At 38.7% G+C, this 23,570-nt stretch overlaps 1 protein-coding gene across 1 annotated transcript in view; it reads right to left on the reverse strand.

The window, feature by feature from the left end:
* Window positions 1-13,857: 13,857 nt before the first annotated feature.
* The window catches only part of LOC149205439 (sm-like protein LSM3A), a 32,774-nt gene continuing 23,061 nt past the window's right edge, over window positions 13,858-23,570 (reverse strand). Inside the window, exon 3 of the mRNA XM_089393469.1 lies at window positions 13,858-14,359. Within this exon, the coding sequence (XP_089249595.1) occupies window positions 14,279-14,359 (81 nt within the window). The 3' untranslated portion in view covers window positions 13,858-14,278. The remainder of the gene's footprint in view (window positions 14,360-23,570) is intronic.

Consider the following 23,570-nt stretch of genomic DNA (forward strand, 5'->3'; position numbering starts at 1 on the left):
GGGACCTTTCACTGATTTCATAAGAATCCCTTGAGCCCCTTGATCCCTTTCCATGTATTCAGATCATGCTTGAAATTTTCATAGATATTATCAATGACTTCACTTTCTTCGAGGACTATGTTTATCTTCCTTTTTCATGCAAGTAAATTCGATGACCCAACCAGCTTATAGATCTCCTTGCAAAACAAAGTCATTTTACTATATTAGATTTATAGAATAAAAGATACTTACTTGACAAGTGAAAATGAAATCTTCAACTTGGAAGAAGATGTATTAGTGCCCCTTTTGGATGATCTTCTTCCAAATGAAAATCCCTTCTTCAATGAAAGAAGATTGCTCCTTTTATGATGACAACGCCTTTAGATCTAGCTCTCTTTGTTGATGGTGATTGATGAGGATTTTTTTTTGCTTCCTCGAATGATCTTCTTCAAGGATAAGGAGGGGATCCTTGCTTCAATGAGAAGGAACTTGCCTTATAGCTTTTGAAGATGATGACAATGCCTTCTCGCCTTCAAGATACTTCAACTTCTTTGGTAGTGAATGAGTATAGATCAGAAATGCTTCTAAGGTTTCGACTTTCTCCAAGATGATGTGATCTTCTTCCTTAAAGTACTTCTCTTGGATGTCTATACTTTGGGCTACCTTGCTTTGTAGATCTCTTCAACTTGATGAGGGTCTTTGTGGTCATTTGATGATGACTATAGGATCCAACACTTTTTCTGGTGTAGACTTCTAGTTGCCTTGATTTGTTGATTTATTTGCCTTGAGTAGAAATAAGGCTTTGTCCTTGATTATTTTGATTGATGATCCCAAGACTTCTTCTGAAGTAGACCTTCTTTGATCTAGGGTTTGATTGTAGATCTTTGAACTTTCACTTTGATATCCTTCAACTTCTTCTGATGCCATTCTTGAAAACCCAATCCTTGAGTGTCTCTTTGATTACATGCCCTTTTCTTGACTTTGACACCTTAGCTTCGATACCATGTTGAGAAATCTAGGGCATTAGCATTAGGTGATTTCTCTTCCATTAATCACTGCTTGTGAATGTCATTTACTTCTTAAGATTAGAATATTCTTGCACTTAGATTACTAGTGTTTTTCTTCATCAAACAGTAACCAATGCATGAACATAAATAGACAAGAGACACAAAATGCAAGCTATGAACTAGGGCCAAAACCTCTCACTCTTTGAGAGGAAAACCCGCACAAATTCTTCTTATAGAGATTCCAATTGACAAATACCAAGACCAAGACCCTTAACCTATTAGCCACTCCAAGATCAAGACACAAGTTCTCTTGGCAATCACCATTCTTCTTGACTCCTCTTCCACTTCGACCTGAGAGACCTCCACGTTGTCATATTGTCAAGATCTTTCTTTTATGATAGCACAAATATAGCACCAAGACCCTTACTAAGATTCCACTGAGATCAGGGTGAGACTTTATCACTGTATATAATGAAAATGTGTCACTCATTTACTGTGATCCAAATTACGTATCTCCTACACTTCACACCTCACTATAGCTTCCTCTTCTAACTATATTTATCTGTTTAGGGCACCGAAACTTCTTCTCCAAAACAGGTATCCAAGTCTCAAGGATGATCTGAACTTCTCACTATCGTTGTCTACATGAGATCACAGAGGGACATATCCAAGCTTCATTCTCCAACTGTCCACAGAGACATCCAAACTTCTAAAGTATTTGAACTGTAATCTTCATTAGGCCACGTGAGATCCGAACTTTCCTCTGTTACTATCACCCGAAAAACTCAAAGAAAGATATCTGAAAACTCTCACTATGGAATAGACCTAGGTTTTTATTTATAATAGTATGTATATATATATAAGCCGACATGAGCATCGAATAGGTGTGTCTTTGTGTTAAAATTAGCAACTAGGGCCAAACTCCACATGGGTCATCTTATTTATGACAACTGATATTTTTCTTGGATTCCTCTCTCCGAGAGGTGTAGGATTGATCTAAAGATCATCCGATTATGACATGTACAAATGAAGATATGAATTTATTTTGATTATGGTCAAATTTTCAAGGTCGGTCAGCGAACTTATGTAGGCCCAGAAGCCCAACAGTCACGTTTATTCATCCTCAATGTTGCATATAAATAGAAGGTGACTTAGCCTCATTCCGACACACTCATCTTCACACTTCTCTCTCTCTCCTCATTGATTTGGTATGGATTTCTAGGCCTCTTTCTCTACACACGTCCAAAATTTCAGGGGAGTGAAATTTCAAGAGGCTGAAATTTCAGGAGAGAATTTTTTGACAGTTTGACCAAGCGTTGACGAGCATGCATTGACCTCCTTTGACTGCATTTTTGTGAGGGCTATCTCTGTTTGGGCATGCCACATTTATGGGCACGAAAATCAAGGCTAAATGTTGATTGTTGACCATTGTTGACTGCAACTAAGGCTGACCGTAGGTGAGTTGTTTGACCAGACTTTGACTAAGTTGAATTTGAATGTTTTGAGGGTTGTTTATCTTGTTGTTTGGAGGCCGAATTTGACTGAAGTTGACCGATTTGCTGAGGGTCAAATCTGCCCTTTTGACCAGCGTTGACTTTTTTGGTTAGGGCTCTTTTGTTGTTGTCATTAACTATCATATTTGTAATTGTACTATCTCTCTCTATTGAACTATTGAAGACTATAAGAAGAATTGATCAAGGATTTACCCAAATTGGGGTTTGTCCCTGGTTGGTGCCACATCTTGTGTCCTTTTGTCTTGGCTTGTCTTCTATTGTTTATGTTTATGTTCTATCTGCATTTTACTATCATGTTGATGTGATTGTTAAACTGGATATTGATATTGGGCTAATTGAGAAATTAAAGTAAAATTGCTCTAAAGCATATAACATAGCATTGGTGCTTAAAATTAACATGGTATCAAAGCTGAGGTGAAGACAAGCCCAAGCACGAGTGAGAGAAATCACCAAAGACAGTTGGACAAGGAGAAAAGGCTCAATGGGTTCCTCATCCTATTTGCCAGCTGAAGACAAGCTCCATGATAAATCTGACTATCATGGATGGAAGATGTCTCATGATTTGACCTTGGAAGAAAAAGAAGTGATGGATTATGTGCAGGGTAAAATCATTGAGCCTTCTTCAAATGCACAGGGTACTACAAAGACCAAGTACAATAGGGTTGAAGTCAAAGTGAAGAAGATTTTCAGGGATTCCATTGACAAGCATCTGGTGGCCTATATCACTGAATTGAATACCTCCAAGGAGATCTACGATAGGTTGGTCGGCATGTTCAAGATTAGTAATGCTAATCAAATTCTATTTCCCAAGAATAAGTTCAAGGATATTAGATGAGGACATTCAATCCTACTTCTTGAGGATTACTGACATCAAGAATGATCTACTCTCGATTGGAAAAGTCTTTCCTGACAGGGAACTCACTCTCACCACCCTTGGAGAACTCCCACCTAAGTGGTATGTATTTAGAGCCACTATACTCAACAATCATCGAATTCCAGGGTTTGAAGAATTGATGTCGAGATGCATTCAAGAAGAAACAAGAATGGTGGAGAAAGAAAGGCCTTCTAATAGAAGCAACCCCATTGCATTCTCCGCTCATGCTAAGAGGAAGAACAATGCAAGTTCAAAGAAGCAAAGTTAAGGGAAGACTAGGGTTCAAAAATGGAAGGAACACATTGCATGATGATGATCACAATCATTCCAGGGGCAACTTCAACAATAGCGATCAAAGGAATGGTAGGTCCAATGGCAAAGGAAAAAGGAATGTGTGACATCAAGGAAATGGTCGACCCTCCAAGAAATACAGGAACTCCATATATGTAGAATCCAATGTTGTTAACAATAAGAAAAAAGAGTACTATCTTATATCAGCCCTCTCCACTGCCTCTCCTCCGGACACTTTGGGAAATTGGTTGCTTGATAGTGTTGCCTCAAGGCACTTCACCAAATACAAGGAAGCCCTCTCTAATCTAATAGAAAAGGATACAAACTTGGAGATCATCCTTGGAGACGATGCCACCTATCCCGTGAAAGAAGTAGGGAATGTTACCCTTCAATTGAATCAAGGTAACACTATTCATTTGCAAGAAGTACTATATGTACCTGATCTCAAGAAGAACCTGGCGTCCATTTCAACCATGGAGAACAAAGGATTCAAGGTGGCATTTATCGATGGAAAGGTACGTAAGATGTTTTTAATCTTGGGTTCAGAGTTGACACTTTGTATCAAGTTAGAGGAAGTCCATTGGGAGCCATGTCTTGCAACACATCTCTACAATCTGAACTATGGCACCGGAGGTTTTCCCATCTTCATTACAAGACCCTACCCGATGTGAGACAAATGGTGACAGGTATGCCCGAGTTCAAAGTAGAGCATGAAGGTGTATGTCCGAGATGTGCCGAAGGAAAACTTACAAGGGGACCATTCCCCTCAAGTAATAGCAAGACCACAGATATATTGCAATTGATCCACTCCGACATATCGGGTATGATGCACGTAAACTCTTTGGGAGGATACTTATATTGTCTCACCTTTACGGATGATTATTCTTGCAAGGCATGGATCTACTTCTTGAAGAAGGATGAAGTGTTCACCTAGTTCGAACATTTCAAAGCCTTGATCCAAAACAAGAAGAAAATCAAGATATTGAGGACTGATAATGGGACCGAGTACGAATCCAATGAATTCCAAGATTGATGCAAAGAAGTTGGCATTAAGAGGGAGACTACAACACCATACACCCCTGAGAAGAATGGTGTGGTTGAAAAGAAGAATCGTTCTATTGTAGAAGTTGTTCGTGCCATGCTTCATGATCAAAGCCTTCCGAAGTTTCTATGCGCTGAAGCTGCAAATATCGTCGTGCATATTCAAAACCAATGCCCTCATCAAACATTGGACTCCAAGACTCCCGAAGAAATGTTCATTGGTAAGAAACCTGATGTCTCTCATTTTAGAATTTTTGGAAGTCCCGTATATTTTCATGTGCCGAAATAGAAAAGGAGCAAATTGGGTGCATTTGGTAAAAAATGAATCTTTGTGGGCTATAGTGAAAATTCCATGGGATATAGAATTTATGTGGCTGGTCAAAAGGAAGTTTAGATAAGTCATGATGTCACCTTCGACGAAAATATGGCCCTCAAGAAGATCAACAACCTTCCCATCCTAAGGAAAGACAAAGAAGTTGACACCGAAAATCAGGGTGAAAAAGAGGACGAAACGATGCTTGATGTTGATAAACCTATGGATCCTATAGATCCTCCCTTCATGAGCCTTCCTCCTCCAAAAGGAGACCCTCATGGCTTAGGGATACTCTCGAAGAAGTCGAAAGACACATTGGACCAAGGGGGACTTTCCATGAAAGCAAGAAGCCGAACAGGTATTGAGGATATTTGACCACCGTGAGCACTATCATTCAAAATGAGCCTTCATCATTCAAAGAAGTCGTGAAGCATCAAGTATGCAAGGATGCTATTTATGAAGAATGATGTCTGGGATGTGGTCCCTAGACCCTAGGACAAATCTGTTGTCACCTCTAAGTGGCTCTACGAAATCAAGAATGGTGATGATCAAAGTGCAAAGCCTCTCATTCACAAATGTAAGAGAGAGTTGGCTTCTGAATTTGACAATGAAGGACCTAGCACTGATGCACTATTTACTAGGGTTGGAGGTCTGGCAGAAGCCAGGTGAAATTTTCCTCTCTCAAGGAAAACATGTTGTGAAGATATTGGAAAGATTTGGGATGGTGGACTGCAAACTTGTGACTACTCCAATGGAACTTAACTTTAAGAAGTATGTGGTAGTGTTGTTGGACCTGAATTGGGAAATGCTTCCCAATAACGCCAACTCATAGGAGCACTGATGTTCTTGGTGAACTCCTGTCCGGACATATGTTTTGCATTTAACACATTGAGCTAATATATGATTGAGCCTCATCATATACATTGGATTGGTGCCAAGAGTATTCTGAGATATCTTCGAGGCACAATCACTCATGCACTGAGATACATTGTCAGAGATGTGAGGCTGCATGGTTATTCTGATGTTGATTGGGCTGCCAATGTGGTGCATTGCAAGAGCACTTTTGGATGTTGTTTTTCTTTGGGTTCTGCTTCCATATCCTAGATGAGCATGAAGCAAAAATCGGTTGCCTTGAGCACCGCTGAAGCCAAATACATAGTTGCCAGTATGGCCTCCTGTGAAGCTGTCTAGTTGAGGAAGCTCTTTCGTGAGTTGTTTGGACATGTGTTGGATGACACCGTGATCCTCTGCGACAACTAAAGTGGGATCTGATTATTAGAGAATCTCGTGTTTCATGATTGCTCCAAGCATATAGATATCAAGTACCACTTTATCTGGGATATGGTACAACGACGAGCAATAAGGCTCCATCACATTGGAACTTATGAGAAAGTCGTCGATATTCTAACAAAGCCCCTAGGAAAGGTCAAGTTCTTGGCCTTCCGAGAACGACTTGGAGTTGTGGAGAGACCCTCTTTATGAGGGTCCTGTTTGAGATGGACATTGAGCTCTAGGAGCTCCGGGGGGCTTGGGGTACTTCTTGGAGCGATGAGCAACCATAGGGTGAGTGGTTCAGCCTTCCCCTAATGGTTTGTTGTGTACAGGGTGAGTGGTTCAAGCTTCCCCTAGTGGTTTGTTGTGTACAGGGTGAGTCGTTCAAGCTTCCCCTAATGGTTTGTTGTGTACAGGGTGAGTGGTTCAGCGTTCCCCTATGATACACCTTAGCGATATGTAGGCAGAATGAGTGGTTCATCCTTCTCCTGTTGAGACATCCTACCCATGCAGTCTAGGACTCATGGGAAGTACCTCTCATCTGGCCAATGAGTAGGGAAATGAGGATAGGGGCCATAGTACTACCGATGGATGCATCGTGTACTACCATACTCCCTATGCTAGGATGACCGATATTGATTTGGGATCAATGGGAACTGACTTCGGGTCAATAAGAGTGGTATGAGACACTCTCTTTTGATTGGAATGACTTCGGGTCAGTAAGAGTGGTACGAGACACTCTTTTTATTGGAACTGACTTCAAGTCAGTAAGAGTAGTATGAGACACTCTTCTTTTTTTGGCACTGACTTCAGGTCAGTAGAGAATGGTATGATACATTCTCGATCACTTCTTCTTCATAGTTCAGCGGAGCAAAGTAGTGCAGAGCGGTGTATTGATAGTACAGATTGGCAGATGGATTAGCAGACGGAGTTATGAATTTATGACATGTAAAAATGAAGTTATGAATTTATTTTGATTATGGTCAAAATGTTAAGGTCAGCTAGCAAACTTGTGTAGGCTCAGAAGCCCAACAGGCATGTCTATTCATCCTCGACGTTGCATATAAATAGAAGGTGATTTAGCCTCATTTGGACACACTCATCTTCACACTTTTCTCTCTCTCCTCATTGATTGCATACGGATTTCTAGGCCTCTCTCTCTCCACACGTCCGAAATTTCAGGAGAGAGAAATTTCAGGACACTAAATTTCTGGACAGTTTGACCAAGCGTTGACCAGCATGCATTGACCTCCTTTGACTGCGTTTTTGTGAGGGTTATCTCTGTTTGGGCAGGTCACATTTATGGGCACAGAAATCGAAGTTAAATGTTAACTGTTGACCAACATTGACTGCAGTTAGGTCTAATCATAGGTGGGTTGTTTGACCAAACTTTGACTGCGCTGAATTTGATTGTTTTGAGGGTTGTTTTATCTTGTTGTTTGGAGGTCGAAGTTGACTGAAGTTGACCGATTTACTGAGGGTCAAATTTGCCCTGTTGACCAGCGTTGACTTTTCTGGTTAGGGCTCTTTTGTTGCTTTCATAAATTATCAAATTTGTTAATTGTATTATCTCTCTCTGCTGACCTATTGAAGACTATAAGAAGAATTGATCAAGGGTTTCCCCACATTGGGATTTGTCCCCTCGCTGGTGCCACATCTTGTGTCCTCTTGTCTTGGCTTGTCTTCTATTGTTTATGTTTATGTTCTATCTGGATTTTACCATCATGTTGATGTGATCGCTAAATTGGATATTGATATTGGGCTAATTAAGAAATTGAAGTAAAATTTCTCTACAACATAGAACATACCATTGTTGTTTAAAATTAACACTTTGTGTAGGTGAGCCGACTTGATCCTTTCAATTTCTCTTGAGGCCGACATGAAAAAAGAACTTGTGCTTATAATTCAAGGGCTTTATAGACTCATATACATTTGACATATCGAAAGAAGGGTTCTTCATACATGACATTGACTTTTTGACTTTAATGATAAATCCTAAGGCTCTCAATGGGAGTCGTCTAAATAAAATCTCTTGCTCATGAAACCCATGAAGTAAGTATCACAAAAATAATGTTATTTTCATTTACAAAAATCACAATTACATGTCATGAAGACCGAACCTAGTTACTCTTTTCAACACAAAGCAATGTCAAGCCCACAATAATGTTTGAACCCTAGAAAAAGTTGTGAGTGTGCTACCCTATGGAAGCCATTGTGTCGTGATGGTTTTGATAGCATAGACATTTTCCCAAAAATTTGCAAACCATTGTCAAACTTTTTGATATATGGTGGATACTCTTCACTTGAAAGAATAAAAGGACACTTTTGGAATCTATCAAGGAATAAGTTGCCTTAAATTTTATTTGTTTTTAATTGCTTGGTAAAATTCAACTTTTGTTTTGAAAATCCAAGTCAATAAATTAGATTTCAATGAGAGTTAATAATTCAGTGGTGGTTCAATACTTCTGGAACTACCCCTAAAAGGTTAAGTAATTGCAGTTTTGCAAGGGTCGCCCCTAAAGATAACTTTAACATTGATTCATACAGAACTACGCTTAAAAGCACTAGTAGTCGTAGTGTTCATGATGGCCCTATAGAAATTGCACTCATATACCATGTCAATGATAGTTTTAACAACAATTTAGTAGGAATTGCGCCCAAAAATAAGTTATATGACAATGTAAAACAACAATCAATGGCACCTCTTTTATGCATGTTATGAAACAATTTATGTTCATCATGTAAACTCTCACACCAGGCATAAATGTTTGCAAATGCACTCCCAACAATGAAATGTGAACCAAACCCATTTTTAACACTAGAATTATCTAGCGAGAATAGGAAGGGTATTCAAAAATCACCATGGACAAATTTTAAGAATTTATTATCAATTTGCATGGATCAAGATGAATAATAAGGGGACATTAAAAGCTCTCATTCTTATTATTGTGTAAACTCTTAATCTAGGTCTTTGAAGGAGATTTGAAATTGAAGATCTACATCCTTGACAAAAAATTCAAAAGCTTATCATGAAAAGCCACTAGTCATATGACGTTGTGCAAAAGAATGATTCAATCCTTTGCAAGGCTTGGCTTTATTCATGTCAAACGAACATGAAATGGAATCATTCACTACCTGGCCAACTAGACTCCAAGTCTTAGATTTGATGAAACTCCTCCCGCCCACCCCCCGCCTTGCTTGAAGGTGATGGATGGATAGTAGAACCTAAGGAACTAGGTAAGCACATTTTCTTATCATTAATGGCACAAACCATATCTAGCATTTATGGGACATCAAATTCCAAAAAATGCTTAACATGTGATATTTCCTCATATATGAGCTTTCTTAAGATATAAAGACTACCAAATGATCTTCCCTTGCCATTAATTTCCATTTATGGTGATTTAGCTCTTTATGCTAGTGAATGAGGGTGGCATCATCCTAAGTGTAACTTTTTCTACCCATTTTGGTAGGTTGGAATCTAGTGTAAACATGCGAGCACACACAAAAGAGTCATTTTAAAACTATAGTGTCATTTTCAACCAAGGTTGAATAAGAAAATCTCTTTAAATCAGGAAAGTGATTCACATCTTTCAATGCTCATTAGATCATCCTAGTTCTTCTTAATGAGAGGCCCCAAAACATAAAGAATTCTCAAATACCAATAACGAAAAAGTAGTTGGCACTTTGTGAATTCTAACATAAGGCATAGAGACAAAGACGACAAAATTCTATCAGGCAAGGAATGTTGGAAGAGAAAATAATAGCCACATTGGAAAAATTGATTGCTCCCAACAAGGTTTCTCACAAAAAAAGATATCAAGATAGCCTTTTAAGTGAAAAAATCAATATGGATATGAATATCTAGGTGATTTCATTGCTAAGTGCTAGGTCTTGGGTTAAAGGAAAAAGAGCTAGTCCCAACAAGCACGGAAAAAACATCCCACTAGTGCATGGGTTTGCCAAAGGCACCTCTAAATCTAGCAACATAATTGAAGATATGGTCTTTGGTTGTCGTTAATATATTATATGGTTAGTTTCTATAAATTATTATTGGTTTTGACATTAATTATTAGTTTAGCATCTAGGTCCATTTTTGGTTAAGATCATTTCATTTGGTTTGTTTTTGGAGAGCAAAACCCATTTGTAATGCATTTTAAAATGTACTTGAATGTGTGTGCATGTGTTATATAAATAAAAAGGAAACATTAGCCCAATGGGTAGCTCAAGTGGTTAAATTCTTTGAGCTTCATGCAGGAAATCTCAAAGTTGATCCCTTAGGCTAATTGTCTTTGTTTGTCTTTGTTGCGTGCCTCACTAGATGTAACTACTAAGTCAAGCACTATAATCAACACCATGGTACCATCAACGAGAATCTAGGAAGTATCCAAGGGTTCTCCCATGAAATTTTCCTTATATATATATATATATATATATCATCAATTCCTAAAATTCTTCCTCAACGATCATCATGACAAAAATATGAATAATAATAATACTTTGCAATCACATAGAACACAATGAAATTTGTGAAACAAACTTTATACAACTCTTAAGAAAGAGGAAAGAATTTCATACTCATCCTACAATTAGCACCCAAAACATGTGTGTGAATAATTAACATCCCAATATAAACACACATGACAAAATTTTGAGGGTTATAGCTTCATGCTGGTTTATTCACTAGGTATATTCGCTAAAAAAACATCAATGAGGGCTTCCATTACAACATTTTTAACTCGCTCAGGAGATTTGTTATCAACATTTGACTTGGATAAAAAAAAAGGTAGGATCTTTGAATTGAGATGTAGAAGTTAAAGAGATATTAGCCCATATATACATTCTGCCCTATTAATGTTTAAATCTGATGTAAAAGTACAACAATGGCAACAAGGTATTGTAATTTACTATACTACCAACATTTCAATAATGAAACCATGTACTTATCTCATCAAGTAATTATGTTCATTTTAATAATGAACCCATGTACTAATTATGTTCATTTTAATAATAAATCCATGTACTATGTAAATTTATGTTCCCAAGAGCAACAGTTTTCCCATGAAATATGGCAAACTTTGCTCATAGAGAACCAATTATAGAGTAGATTAACAATTGAGTATCTCAATAATGAAACCATGTACTTATCTCATCCATTAAGTAGTTTATGTCCATAAGAGCAACAGATTTCCTATGAAGCATGGCAAACTTTGACTTATAGAGAACCAATTAGTGAGTAGACTAACAACCAAGTTCTTTTTGTTCTTTAAATTTTTTTTATTTTTTTATCATAATATAACCTCACAATTTCTTAACAGAAACCACCCAATTCAAAGTGAAATCAAAAACATTGAGAAACATTAGTTTGTTCTTTTTGTTCTTTAAATTTTTTAAAAAAATTTATCATAATATAACCTCACAATTTTGAATTTTTTTATCATAATATAACCTCACAATTTTTTAACAAAAAACACCCAATTCAAAGTGAAATCAAAAAACATTGAGAAACATTAGTTTGAGTGTTCTTAGGTAACCCATACATTAATGCACAAACAACTAAACCTATAGTGATCAACTCCAACCAACCCAATGCTAGACCCAAAACCCAGCTAATCATTTTATAACCTCGTTATTTCAAAGACAAATATTAGATTATGTTTTCATTGCCACTTTTAAAATTTTGTACGTTGACTTTTCAATGAAAAAAACCCAAATGACCATGTTATAACCTCATAGGTAGCGAGGTGCATCTCCAACATAGGTTGATACATTAAAAAAATATATTAATAAACTAAATTATATATAAAATAAAGTAAAATAAATTGAAGTCTAATACAGAAATAATCGAGTATATATATTAAAACTATAATAAAATAAATCAACATAAATCTAAGCATAGAGATGATATATTATATTGATGCTTATTAAATCAAAGGGTAAGATGAATCTAATCATATGGAAACACAGGAAATAATAAATAGTGTAAATTAGTGATTAAACAGTTAACTAAAATATATGTTAAAATGAGAAAGGAGACACATCTATATAAAAAATCATATTTTTGACAACAACGAAAATAACTTTGATCACTGTTCAGCTAATGGTTAGGCTACTGTGTCGAATATTGTTCCATTCCATATCATCATATACTAATTACACAAATACAATTCGAGCTAGTGTTTCCTACTAGACACATTTTGAACTTTTGTACATTTGAATTTTATAAATTCTAATATACAAATAACTCATAATTGATTTTCTGCCTCGACATGAGGCAGGAAAATGAAAAAATACAACACAACTACTGTTGGTAAACACCTGAACAAACCTATTGTAAATCGAGAAACTAAACTTATCAGGTGGGATGTAGAATACATCATCTGGCAACACGATTGAAATTTACTAAAATATGAGAATGACAGACATTTTGTAGAGTGTAATCATGCAATCTCTTATGTATTTAATATCTTGTTCGCCAACACATCGGAAAACATTGTTTTTAAAGATTTCATTGTTGAGAAGCATTAGAATGTAGCTCGTTTTGTTGTTACAAACTGTTTTATGCTTTTTACATTTCGACAAATAGGGCTACACCTTATTGCCATCATTTACTCTGAACATCATTTGACGTAAGAAATATTTTGTATTTGATTTTGTGCCCCCTCAGAGACCAGGAAAATGAATCATACGACAAAACTAGTGGTAGGCAACATATACATCGCGCTCAATAATCTCCTAACCCACAAACAAGAAAACAATGTGTAGCTAATATCATAGTCAGAGCAATATTGAAATGGAAGATTACATTCAAAGTATATGAACCACATACATCAACGTTACCCTAAATGATAACCAAAGAAGCATACAAGAATAAACATCCAATAACCAGAAAGAGCAAAACCAAACCCTTCGATCATCCTTCAACATGATATGACAAGAAAGAGTAAAATCAACCATCTCATCGCCCTTCTACAAATAACCAAAGAACTATATGAGACTACGCATCCAAGAAAGAGAAAAATCAAACAGTTCAACCATCATTCTACATGGTAAGACGAGAAAGAGTAAAAACAATCACTGTCCTATAAGAAAACACAACTATGTTTTTTTATCACGGGAGATGATGCTAAGAAACATTATTATATAGGTTGCATCGTCACTTGCAGTAAGAACTTTAGGAGACTAAAACACACACGATTTAGATCTTTTTACTCCATTAAATATGCCGGACTAAGAGGTAATTAACATTCACGTATCAAGACCATGCGAACGCAGAGGCAAGGAAATTGCAAGCAAATTTTGTTAAAAATCTAAAGTTGATCACGGGAGAGGATGTTAAGAAACATTATTATATAGGTTGCGTCGTCACTAGCAGTAAGAACTTTACGAAACTAAAACACATACGGTTTAAATCTTTTTACTCCATTACATATGCCGGACTAAGAGGTAATTTCACGTATCAGGACCATGCTAAGGCAAAAGCAAGGAAATTTTGTTAAAAATCTAAAGTTGAATCAGTCAAAGTATTCTATAACAAGCAAACAAGCATTGGAGGAACCAGTAACATTGTTTTGAATCACAATTAATATTGCAAGTTTTTACTTGATATCATCACTGTGCTGTGTTCAATGATTTAATCCACCACAACATTTACAGTAGCGTACAGCAACTACTAAATGGCAGTAACGCATAATATTCTATTAACTAGAACGCCAATAATTAGAGTCTATGGATGTCATGTTAATATTAACACTGCTATTTAGATATTATTGGGCACCTAGCTTCCATAAACTAACAGCACATCATTCCATCACGTAATCTGATGTAGAAATCTCAGTTGCTCTATTTTACAGAACCGGCGTTATCTCAACAAAGCAGTGATGAAGGGATAAAAGAGCACCACAAACATCTTGAATGGTTGGAACAAAAACTCAACCTCATTCAAATAACCCTCAAAGTTCAAACTGTACTACTTACAATATACCTCTTAAGGTGTTCTCAAAGGTGGAGAGACTAATATAACTCCATCACCTCGAACAAACAAATATGGGACAATGCGCTTCGAAGTCTGAAACAACAACAAGAAAAGGCCATCATGAGCATCTCCCCATAAACCAACCAATATTTGTCACAGCAAACACACTATAATTAGCAACACTAGCATCAAATTAAAAATTTGTCTTCCAGCATCTTTTGCCTTTTAGTAGTAAAACTTAACTGATGCAACTCTAAGCAATGCTGAAGGTAGACATGTAACATCTATTTACAATCTACGAAGCCTCTCCGTTGGCCTACCAGGTAACTGGGGGTGATGTTTAAATATCTGATGCAGAGAACGATATCTCATGGATCTGACAGAATACGTCTTTAATCTCATTTACAATGCTACTACTCTCCTCTTCATGGAGAGGAGATAATTAAAAAGATCCCTGATGATCCCTACCTAACAAAACAATTACACTTAAACCACCATTTCTCCAAGGAGCAGAGAAGCCCTTTCTTACCACTGTAGAGTGGGCAGCAATACAATAAAATCTTCCCCGGTTTCCAACTCTAGACGAATAAGTTTGCAAATACCTTGATCTATAGGAACGTCACTTATCTGCCACCTTAGTTAACGTGAGTGCCCATGAAGAACCACAAACCATATGACCAATGCCTCTGAACATAGACAAAATAATGAGACGTTCTTTTAGTGATAAGAAAATGCTCAGCATAGAAAGCAAGTTCGGTGCTGTGTATCATGGGCAGATCCGTCCAAGTGGCACAGATGTACTTATGAATAGGTTGTTAGTGACCCCTTAATCTTCTCTCAAGTGAATAAATATTGGAAGGGGAATTGAGTGAGATACTTTAGTCAATAAAGACACGTGCCTATGGAAAGAAAGAGAGAAGACACCAAAAAACACTATTATTGTTTATGAGCTTGTAGATTTGTAGAGCAAACTTCTAAGACAGGCAAAGAAACAGATATGATGTCATCTTTCCGCAAACATTCTATCTGCCTTGCAGCAAAATCAATGTAAGCTCGCAGAAGAAATAAAGGAAGAGAGACATTGCATTAAGTTCTGCCTAAGCAACACAATAACGCATTGTCCAATTTCATATAATTTACTATGCATAATCCTCATCTGTATTTGTCAACGCATACATATAGAGGATGACTAAAACAACCCAGAAAGAAATATAATGGGTTTAATAATCACAAAAAAGAGCTGCATTTAGACCTATGACATAAAAGTGGAGTTAAAACAAGAGTCCACACAGGGTGCTTGGACGAGTAACACCGGAGGAGGCTTTCACAAGCAAGAAGCCTGATGTTTCACACTTTCGCATCTTTGGCACAAAAGTTTACTGTCATGTGGCCAAAGAGAGCAGGAAGAAGCTGGATCCCAGCAGAAAAGGGAATTTTCATGGGTTACAGTGAGACATATCAAGCGTACACGGTGTATTTACCACCACTCAAGATGACAATTATCAGGCGGGACATAAGGTTTGAGGAGGACAGAGCTCTTAGAGATTCCTTATAGCGAGAGCAGGTTGGAGTACCTAATGAAGAGCTACTCACTCCCAAGCAAGAGCCTCAGCCAGGATTACAAATTGAATCTCTGCCAGCCTCCAGGTAGCATGAGGGCCACACCGCAGGATGACCAGGAGTCAGCACAAGATGAGGAGGAGAGTCCAATATGAGTGGAGGCAGCCACTTAATCAGTGACTTCCAGCACAGGGAGGAAGAGACCCAAGTGGGCCGAGAGGTTGATTCAAGAGGCCTAGGAATGAGTTAAGACTCCTAGCTCTATGTTCAAGTAGAGCAAGCAGCCATGGAGGTACACTAGATATATGGCACTAGTGACTAAGTTGTTGGACACAAAGCCTTCTTGTTACCAGGAGGTAGCCTCTCAGCAGGTTTGGTGGGAGGCCATGCTGAAGGAATATTCCTCCATCATGAAGAACGATGTCCGGGAGATTGTGCGACGGCCGGAGGGAAAATGAGTAGTAGGCTCACGTTGGATGTACAAGGTGAAGCATGGAGCAGATGAGAGTGTGGAGAAGTACAAGGTCAGGTTTATGGCCAAAGGCTTCTCACAAGTTGAGGGCATCGACTATGATGAGACGTTTGCCCCAATGCTCGTTATTCATCCATCAGGACGATTCTGGCACTTGTAGCTCAAATGGGGTGGAAGATCCACCAGATGGACGTGAAGGCAACATTCCTCAATGAAGTGGATGAGGAGGAGATTTATATGGAGCAGTCGCAAGGGTCAGAGACTTTTAGTAGAGACACTCATGTATGTTTGTTGAAGGGAGCTCTTTATGGGCTCAAAGACGCTCTGAGAGCATAGTACACTCATATTGATAGCTACCTCCATGGACTGGGCTTCACTAAGAGGCGGATGCCAACCTATACTACATCACAGTTGGAGAAATTCCGCTCATTCTAGTGCTCTATGTCGATGATCTTATATTCACTGGAGCAGACAGCTTGATCAAGGATTGCAAGGCAGACCTTGCAAGGGAGTTTGGGATGAAGGATACAGGGCTTATGCAATATCTCCTCAAACTGGAGCTATGGCAGGGTGATGGGGAAATCTTCTTGGGACAGGGAAGTACACTACAGAGATCCTTAGGAGGTTTCATATGCGAGATTGCAGGCCCATGACCACACCAATAGTCACAAACTGGAGGAAGGTGGATGCCAGTAAGGAAGAGCGAGTAGATGCCACATTATACAGGCAGCTCATCGGGTTGCGATGTACTTAGTCAACACACAACCTAATATTTGTTTTGCAGTGAACCAGTTGAGTCAGTTCATGATGGAGCCAACTAAAGTTCATTGGGTTGTTGTGAAGCATGTTCTAAGGTATCTCAAACGCACAACAGATTATGGATTATGGTACAGACAAGTTGATGGAATGAGGTTGGAGGGCTTCATGAAGTAGATTGGGCAGGGAGCTCCACAGATCGAAAGAGTACTTTAGGTTGCATCTTTAGCATTGGTTTAGCAACTGTTTCCTGGTTCAACAGGAAGTAGAGATTAGTTGCACTCAGTTCACCAAAATTTTGTCGAGAAATCTAGTGTATCATGTATTTACACTCTTGGTTTACTCTTGGTTTACTCACAATGATTCCTAACACTCTTTATAGAGGAGGCAAAAGACGCAATATGTTGGACTTGTTACCGCTCAAACTAGCAGTGGACCTAAAGGGGATCCCTAAAAGGAAAATTCTAGACCAAGGGCAATAAATGGAGACTTAGCCCATTGTCACCTTAGCTAAAGCTCCCTTCTATTTACAGACTTTCACCGATGGGAGGAGACCCGGTAGATTATGGAGTTGTCGATGAAGGATAGATCAATGAATGGATTTGGAGTGACCCAAATAATCCCCTTTCCAGAAAAGCTTGAAAGATGGAGCTTGCTTGCTTTCTAAGCAAGGTACAATGTCTTCTAGGAAAAGGAAGGGAGGATTTGAGGGTTAGGTTTATGGGATATGACATGTGAAGGAGTTTCTGTCAGGCCAAAAGTAACTCCAGTTTGGCAGAAAACTGATACGATTTATTTCATTAGGTAGCTATTGTTATGTACAAAGAATGTGACAGCTCAGTTCATCTTCTGATGACTGTTCACATTCCAAATTCACCCAATCTCAGAGGATTAGGTGTCAACATTCCCCCCTTAATCTGAAGGGATGTTGGTGAGTCCAAGCATCGTTCTGAATCTTTCAAGCTTTTCTCTTCCAAGCGCTTTGGTGAAGATGTCTGCAATTTGTTCATTTGTGGAACAATGACGGAGATGGATTGTTTTGGCCTCAACATGATGTCGGATCAGATGATATTTAGTATTGATGTGCTTTGTACAATCATGGAACTTTGGGTTCTTGGCCAACTTTATTGCAGAGGTGTTGTCAATCATGAGTGGAGTTGATTGTACTTGTTTTACCTGCAAATCTTCAAGAATTTTTCTGAGCCACACAATTTCTTTCGTTGCTTTCGCTGCTGCCACGTATTCTGCTTCTGTTGTGGAATCTGCTGGAACTGATTGTTTGCGTGATCTCCAAAAGACAGTTCCTGATCCAAGACTCATAGCATATCCTGAAGTAGATACCCCAGTTTCTTTGTCTCCATCGAAGTCTGAATCAGAGTATCCAATCAAGCTGAAGTCGTCCACCTGTGTATACTTTATTCCAAGGTCTTGAGTTCCCTTCAAGTACCTTAGAATTCTTTTTGCAACAGACCAATGTCCCTCATAAGGCTTTTGCATAAACCTGGAGAGGATTCCAACAGCAAATGAAATGTCTGGTCTGGTAGTAGTGAGGTAGATGAGATTTCCTACAAGCTGTCTATACTTTGTTGCATCCTCAAATTCTTTTCCTTCAATAGATGTGAGCTTTAAGTTTTGTTCCATTGGAGTAGAAATAGGATTGCACTCTGTCATGCCAAATCTGTTTAACAAATCTCCAATGTATTTCTTTTGAGAAAGAAATATGGATTTTGGATGTTGGGTTACTTCAATGCCAAGATAGTAATGAACATAGCCCAAATCAGTCATTTCAAAACTTTTCCCCAATTCCTTCTTTATGGATGCAATGTAGCTTTCATTGTTCCCTGTTATTAAAAGATCATCTACATATACCACAAGATATACAACTGTTTTGCCAACTTTCTTGACAAATAAAGTTGCATCATCAAGATCAAAATGATTGAAGTTGAGTTTCAGAAGATGCTCAGTTAGTTTTTCATACCAGGCTCGCGGTGCTTGTTTGAGGCCATACAAGGACTTCACAAGTTTGCATACTTTTTGTTCATGTCCTTTCACAGCAAATCCTTCAGGCTGGAACATAAAAACATTCTCTTTTAGATCTCCATTCAAAAAGGCAGTTTTTACATCCATTTGATGGACTTTCCAACCGTTCTGAGCTGCTAGTGCAAAGAGTGTCTGGATGGTGGCCCATTTTGCTGTGGGGGCAAAAGTTTCCTCATAATCGACCCCTTCCTTCTGTGCAAAACCTTTTGCCACAAGCCTAGCTTTGTACTTGTTCTTGTAGACCCACTTGCAGCCAATTGGTTTGGTTCCAAATGGAGGATCAACCAGCTTCCAAGTGCCATTCTTTATGAGGGCATCATACTCCTTTTGCATCGCTTCTTTCCATTCATCATGAGAAGCAGCTTCTTTGAAGGAAGTTGGTTCAAAATCTGTAGACAAGTTCAATTCACAATCATAAGTAACATCCATATCAACAAGTGAATTAGAGTCATCTACATCACCTCCATTTTGTCGGTTTGAATTTCTGGTTCCTGTTTTTCCAATTTCATCAGGATGAACACTTTCAAGTGTTTTTGTCAGCCACTTTGGGAGACCTTTCTGAGATGGTCTAGGCTGCTCTGTTGATTGAGTTGGGACCGAATCAAGATTGAGTCTCCCAATTCTATCAATTACATCACTTAAAGCATCATCCGTTGTTGGAGTTCCATTCGGGGAAGAGTGTTCTTCAGAAGAAGATTCCACATGTTGATCTAGTATAGGAATCCCCCCTTCAAGATGTGGAATCTGATTATCAAATTCTTGAAATGATTTCGCTTTTGCGAATCTATCCAAGCGATCAAGTTGCCGCTCAACATCATTGTCAGATTTGGATGATTCAAGAAAAATGACATCTCTAGATACAACAAACTTTTTATTTACTTCATCATAGAGGCGGTATGCTTTAGAGGTGTTTGAATACCCCAGGAAGATACACTTACGACTTCTAGCACCAAGTTTGTTTCTATGAACCTTTGGTATCAAAGCATAACAGGTGGAACCGAAGACCCTGAGATGTTTTACCGAAGGAACATGTCCATACCACAATTCATAAGGAGTCTTGTTTCTTATAGCATTAGATGGACATCTATTCTTTATATATGCAGCACATAGAACAGCATCAGCCCAAAACATTATCTTTACATTTTTGAAGAAAAGCATGGATCGTACCATATTCAAGATTGTTCTATTCATTCTTTCAGCTACACCATTCTGTTGGGGATTATAAGGCACAGTTGTTTGATGTTTGATCCCATGTTGGCGAAGATAGTTTTCAAATTCATTTGATGTATATTCTTTTCCATTATCAGTGCGAATAGACCCAATATGAGATTGTGCATCATTTTCAATCCATTTATGAAAATTCTTGAATGTTTGAAAAGCATCAGATTTGTTCTTCAATAAATAAACCCAACACATTCTGGTGTAATCATCAATAAATGTCATGATATATTTATTTCCATTTGCAGAAGGAACAAACATTGGACCACATAAATTTGAATGAATGAGTTCAAGCTTCCTATGTGCTCTTGAATGTGAATCATGAAAACACTGTTTGCTATGCTTTCCTAGAATGCAAGCATCACATTGCTTATGTTTCCTAGGAATTGTAGGCAAACCAGCAACACCATTTTTCTTCAATAAGCGGAGATTGTCATAGTTTAAATGTCCAAATCTATCATGCCATAATAAACTTGATGGAAGTGTACCTTCTTCATGATGAGAAATATATGAGAAATTGGTATCTCGGATGGTTCTTGAAGAATTGTCCTTTCAGAGGAACAAGATCACATGGGACCAAGTGGACCTAGTCTAGGATAGGAGGAAAGAATATGGCAACCAATGATGTTCTTACCCTATACAAAGTGGGAGAAAGGATCAAAGAAATAATTTTCACTTAAAGGTGTTGAATTGACCCTATGTGGCACTAGCCTTGGGGATGCTAGGGCAAAGTTTGATCTCGGAGCTAGGGCTTGGATTTTCTCACAACTCCATTGTCGGAATGGCCTCAAATTTGGAGGAGGTTTTGAGGAGACATCAGCGCAGGAGAGACTAGGAGATCAAACCTTTTGGAGGGATAGTTTGTCGGGAAAATGATGCCCTAGGTGACCCAATTTGGCTAGACCTAGGAAAAGGTCAAAAATGTATGATTTTTAGATGACCCCCTCTTGGTAGATCAGTGCCTTAGTCTTGGGAGAATGGAGTCTATGATAAATATGAGTGAATATCTTTGGTTCTTGGTCAAGGAAGCCACAAGACCACTTCGCTAGCCTTCTAGGTCAAAGAGAAGCAAATCTTGCAGCTTTTATACTTCGATGTGCAAAAGGTGATGGCTTATCAAGGTCAATTCGCTGATAGAATTACCTCTAGGAGATTTCGTTCACATTACATGGCCTATCCACTGAGAGATGCTATAATAGAGACAAAATTCCACAATTTAAAGTAGTAAAAGCATGCAGCAATTAGCCCTAAGAATAGGGAAAATCTCAGTCCAATGTATATGACAAAGTAAAACAAGAATAACATTAAAAGCATGTACTTACATGTAATAGAATATATCCAACAATCCACAAATTGACAAAAGAAAAGCTCCAAGATAAGATAGACCAAATCCACACATCAAAATTCATCCATAAAGTTCCAATTCATCCACTAAGAAAAAGTGTGAAATTCTCAAGAGAGAGGAGATCCAATCCAAAGTGATGATGAGATAATGAACTCATCTCACTTGTATTTATACACTAATGAGGAGTTTGAATTAGCCTCCTTGGCCTACATAAGCCCCAAAAATAAAATAATGTTCTAATAATCTAACTTTTGGTGACAAGCCCACCAAACTAGCTCATAAATGAAAGAATAAGCCTCTCAAGAGGTCAAATAATATTCGACACGTGTCGTAGGGCCCTCTAAGAGGCTTGATGAGGTCCATGGGTGCTATAATGAAGAGTAGGACCCTCAAAAGTGATGGACAAGGGGTTGGCCCCTTGTTTTCCAAACAATAAACATGTGGTGCTCCCAATGGGTGTGGGGTCACAAAAATAACATCATGGGTCTCCAAATGAGTCGAGGATATATGTAGATCGTCTGTAAGGGCTCTGACGATGGTGTAGGGGATGCCACATCATCCTACAAGTCCTGGGTCAGCTACCAAGTGCATGAGACATCTCTGGGGCCGGCTAGACAAAGGTGAACCAGGTGCATCATCCTCGTCCAATGAGAATATCTCAAGCATCTCTGATCATCCTCAAGGATCCATGTGCCAATGTATCCCTTTGGAGGACTAGGACCCTATATAGGGAGACCAAACCCAAGATGAAGACCATTTGCAATCCTACATGTGTCCCCTAGTCTTCCAGTACAAGTCATTAGGGAAATCGAGTAAATGAGCTTACCAACCATGGATGACAAGTGGGGACTTCATAATGGCCTACCCTTCCATAATGGGCTTCGGGGTGTGCCAATGTCTCCTAACTCCAAATGGGGTTAACCAAGTATCCTATTAGGTGGTTTCTACTTCTAAAGGGGATAATATGTTCAAGGTACACCCTTCAAAAAGTGGTGGCATGTTATAGATAGGTGAATGAAGTAGGGGATGAGAAGAGGCGATCCTGGGCCACACACAGGGGTACAAGGGTAGCTAATAAAAGGGAAGCCCACACTTGGGTTTATAATGTATAAGAGGGAGCAATCTTGGTACATGATGTGCCCCGACCTTGATTTTTCCACCATTTTTTATATGCCTTTTGCCTTTTTATGATTTTTTTTTATTAACTGCTCGGGTCTCAAGGGGTAAGAGCATGATGCATAAGATATAGTAGTGAATACCCCCCCCCTGAAGGTAGGGCGGTTCATTGCCCACCAGGGGTTGGGACAATCATGAGTTCCTGTATGATGAGAGAGGTTCATAGAACTTGTAGAAAACAGGGTGATGGCCATGATGATGGGGTAGAGCTCATGTATTGACTTTTGCCCACGTGCTAAATGTGTTTGTCCTAACCATCTTTTGCATTTTGTGGTACATTTTCCTCTTGAATGTGGTTGAATATGCTTTGATCTTTCTTTTTAGCTGCATTGCCCTCCAAGGTATCATTCCAAGCCTGGCCCAAGGTGAGGGCAAGGGGAAGGGGCGAGCCAACCCTATGTGGACCCAGAGGAGGAATGTGGACCCAGGTGAGAGAAATGATGAATGGGGTAATAATCAGTGGAAAGGGGGTAATAAGCGGATAAGGGAGCGGGACCACGCAACCAAAATCAGGGTTTCCCGTGAAATACTATCCCTAAAGCCACATGGTCAATAAAAGAGATCCCACGGGACTAGAATCCAAAGTTAATATCCACAAGGGGTCTAGGGGACAGGAACACAGACCTAGCCCATTCTTTCCATTGAATCCCCCCATTAATCCATGCCCAGAAGTGTCCATGATAAGCAAACTCCAATACTCAATTACCAAATGACAAGGCATACCTTGAGGTTCGGGA

The sequence above is a fragment of the Pinus tabuliformis genome, chromosome 1_2 (genome assembly GCF_031772625.1).
Source record: "Pinus tabuliformis cultivar Carrire ecotype Pingquan chromosome 1_2, CPIR1, whole genome shotgun sequence".
In the NCBI taxonomy this organism is placed as follows: domain Eukaryota; kingdom Viridiplantae; phylum Streptophyta; class Pinopsida; order Pinales; family Pinaceae; genus Pinus; species Pinus tabuliformis.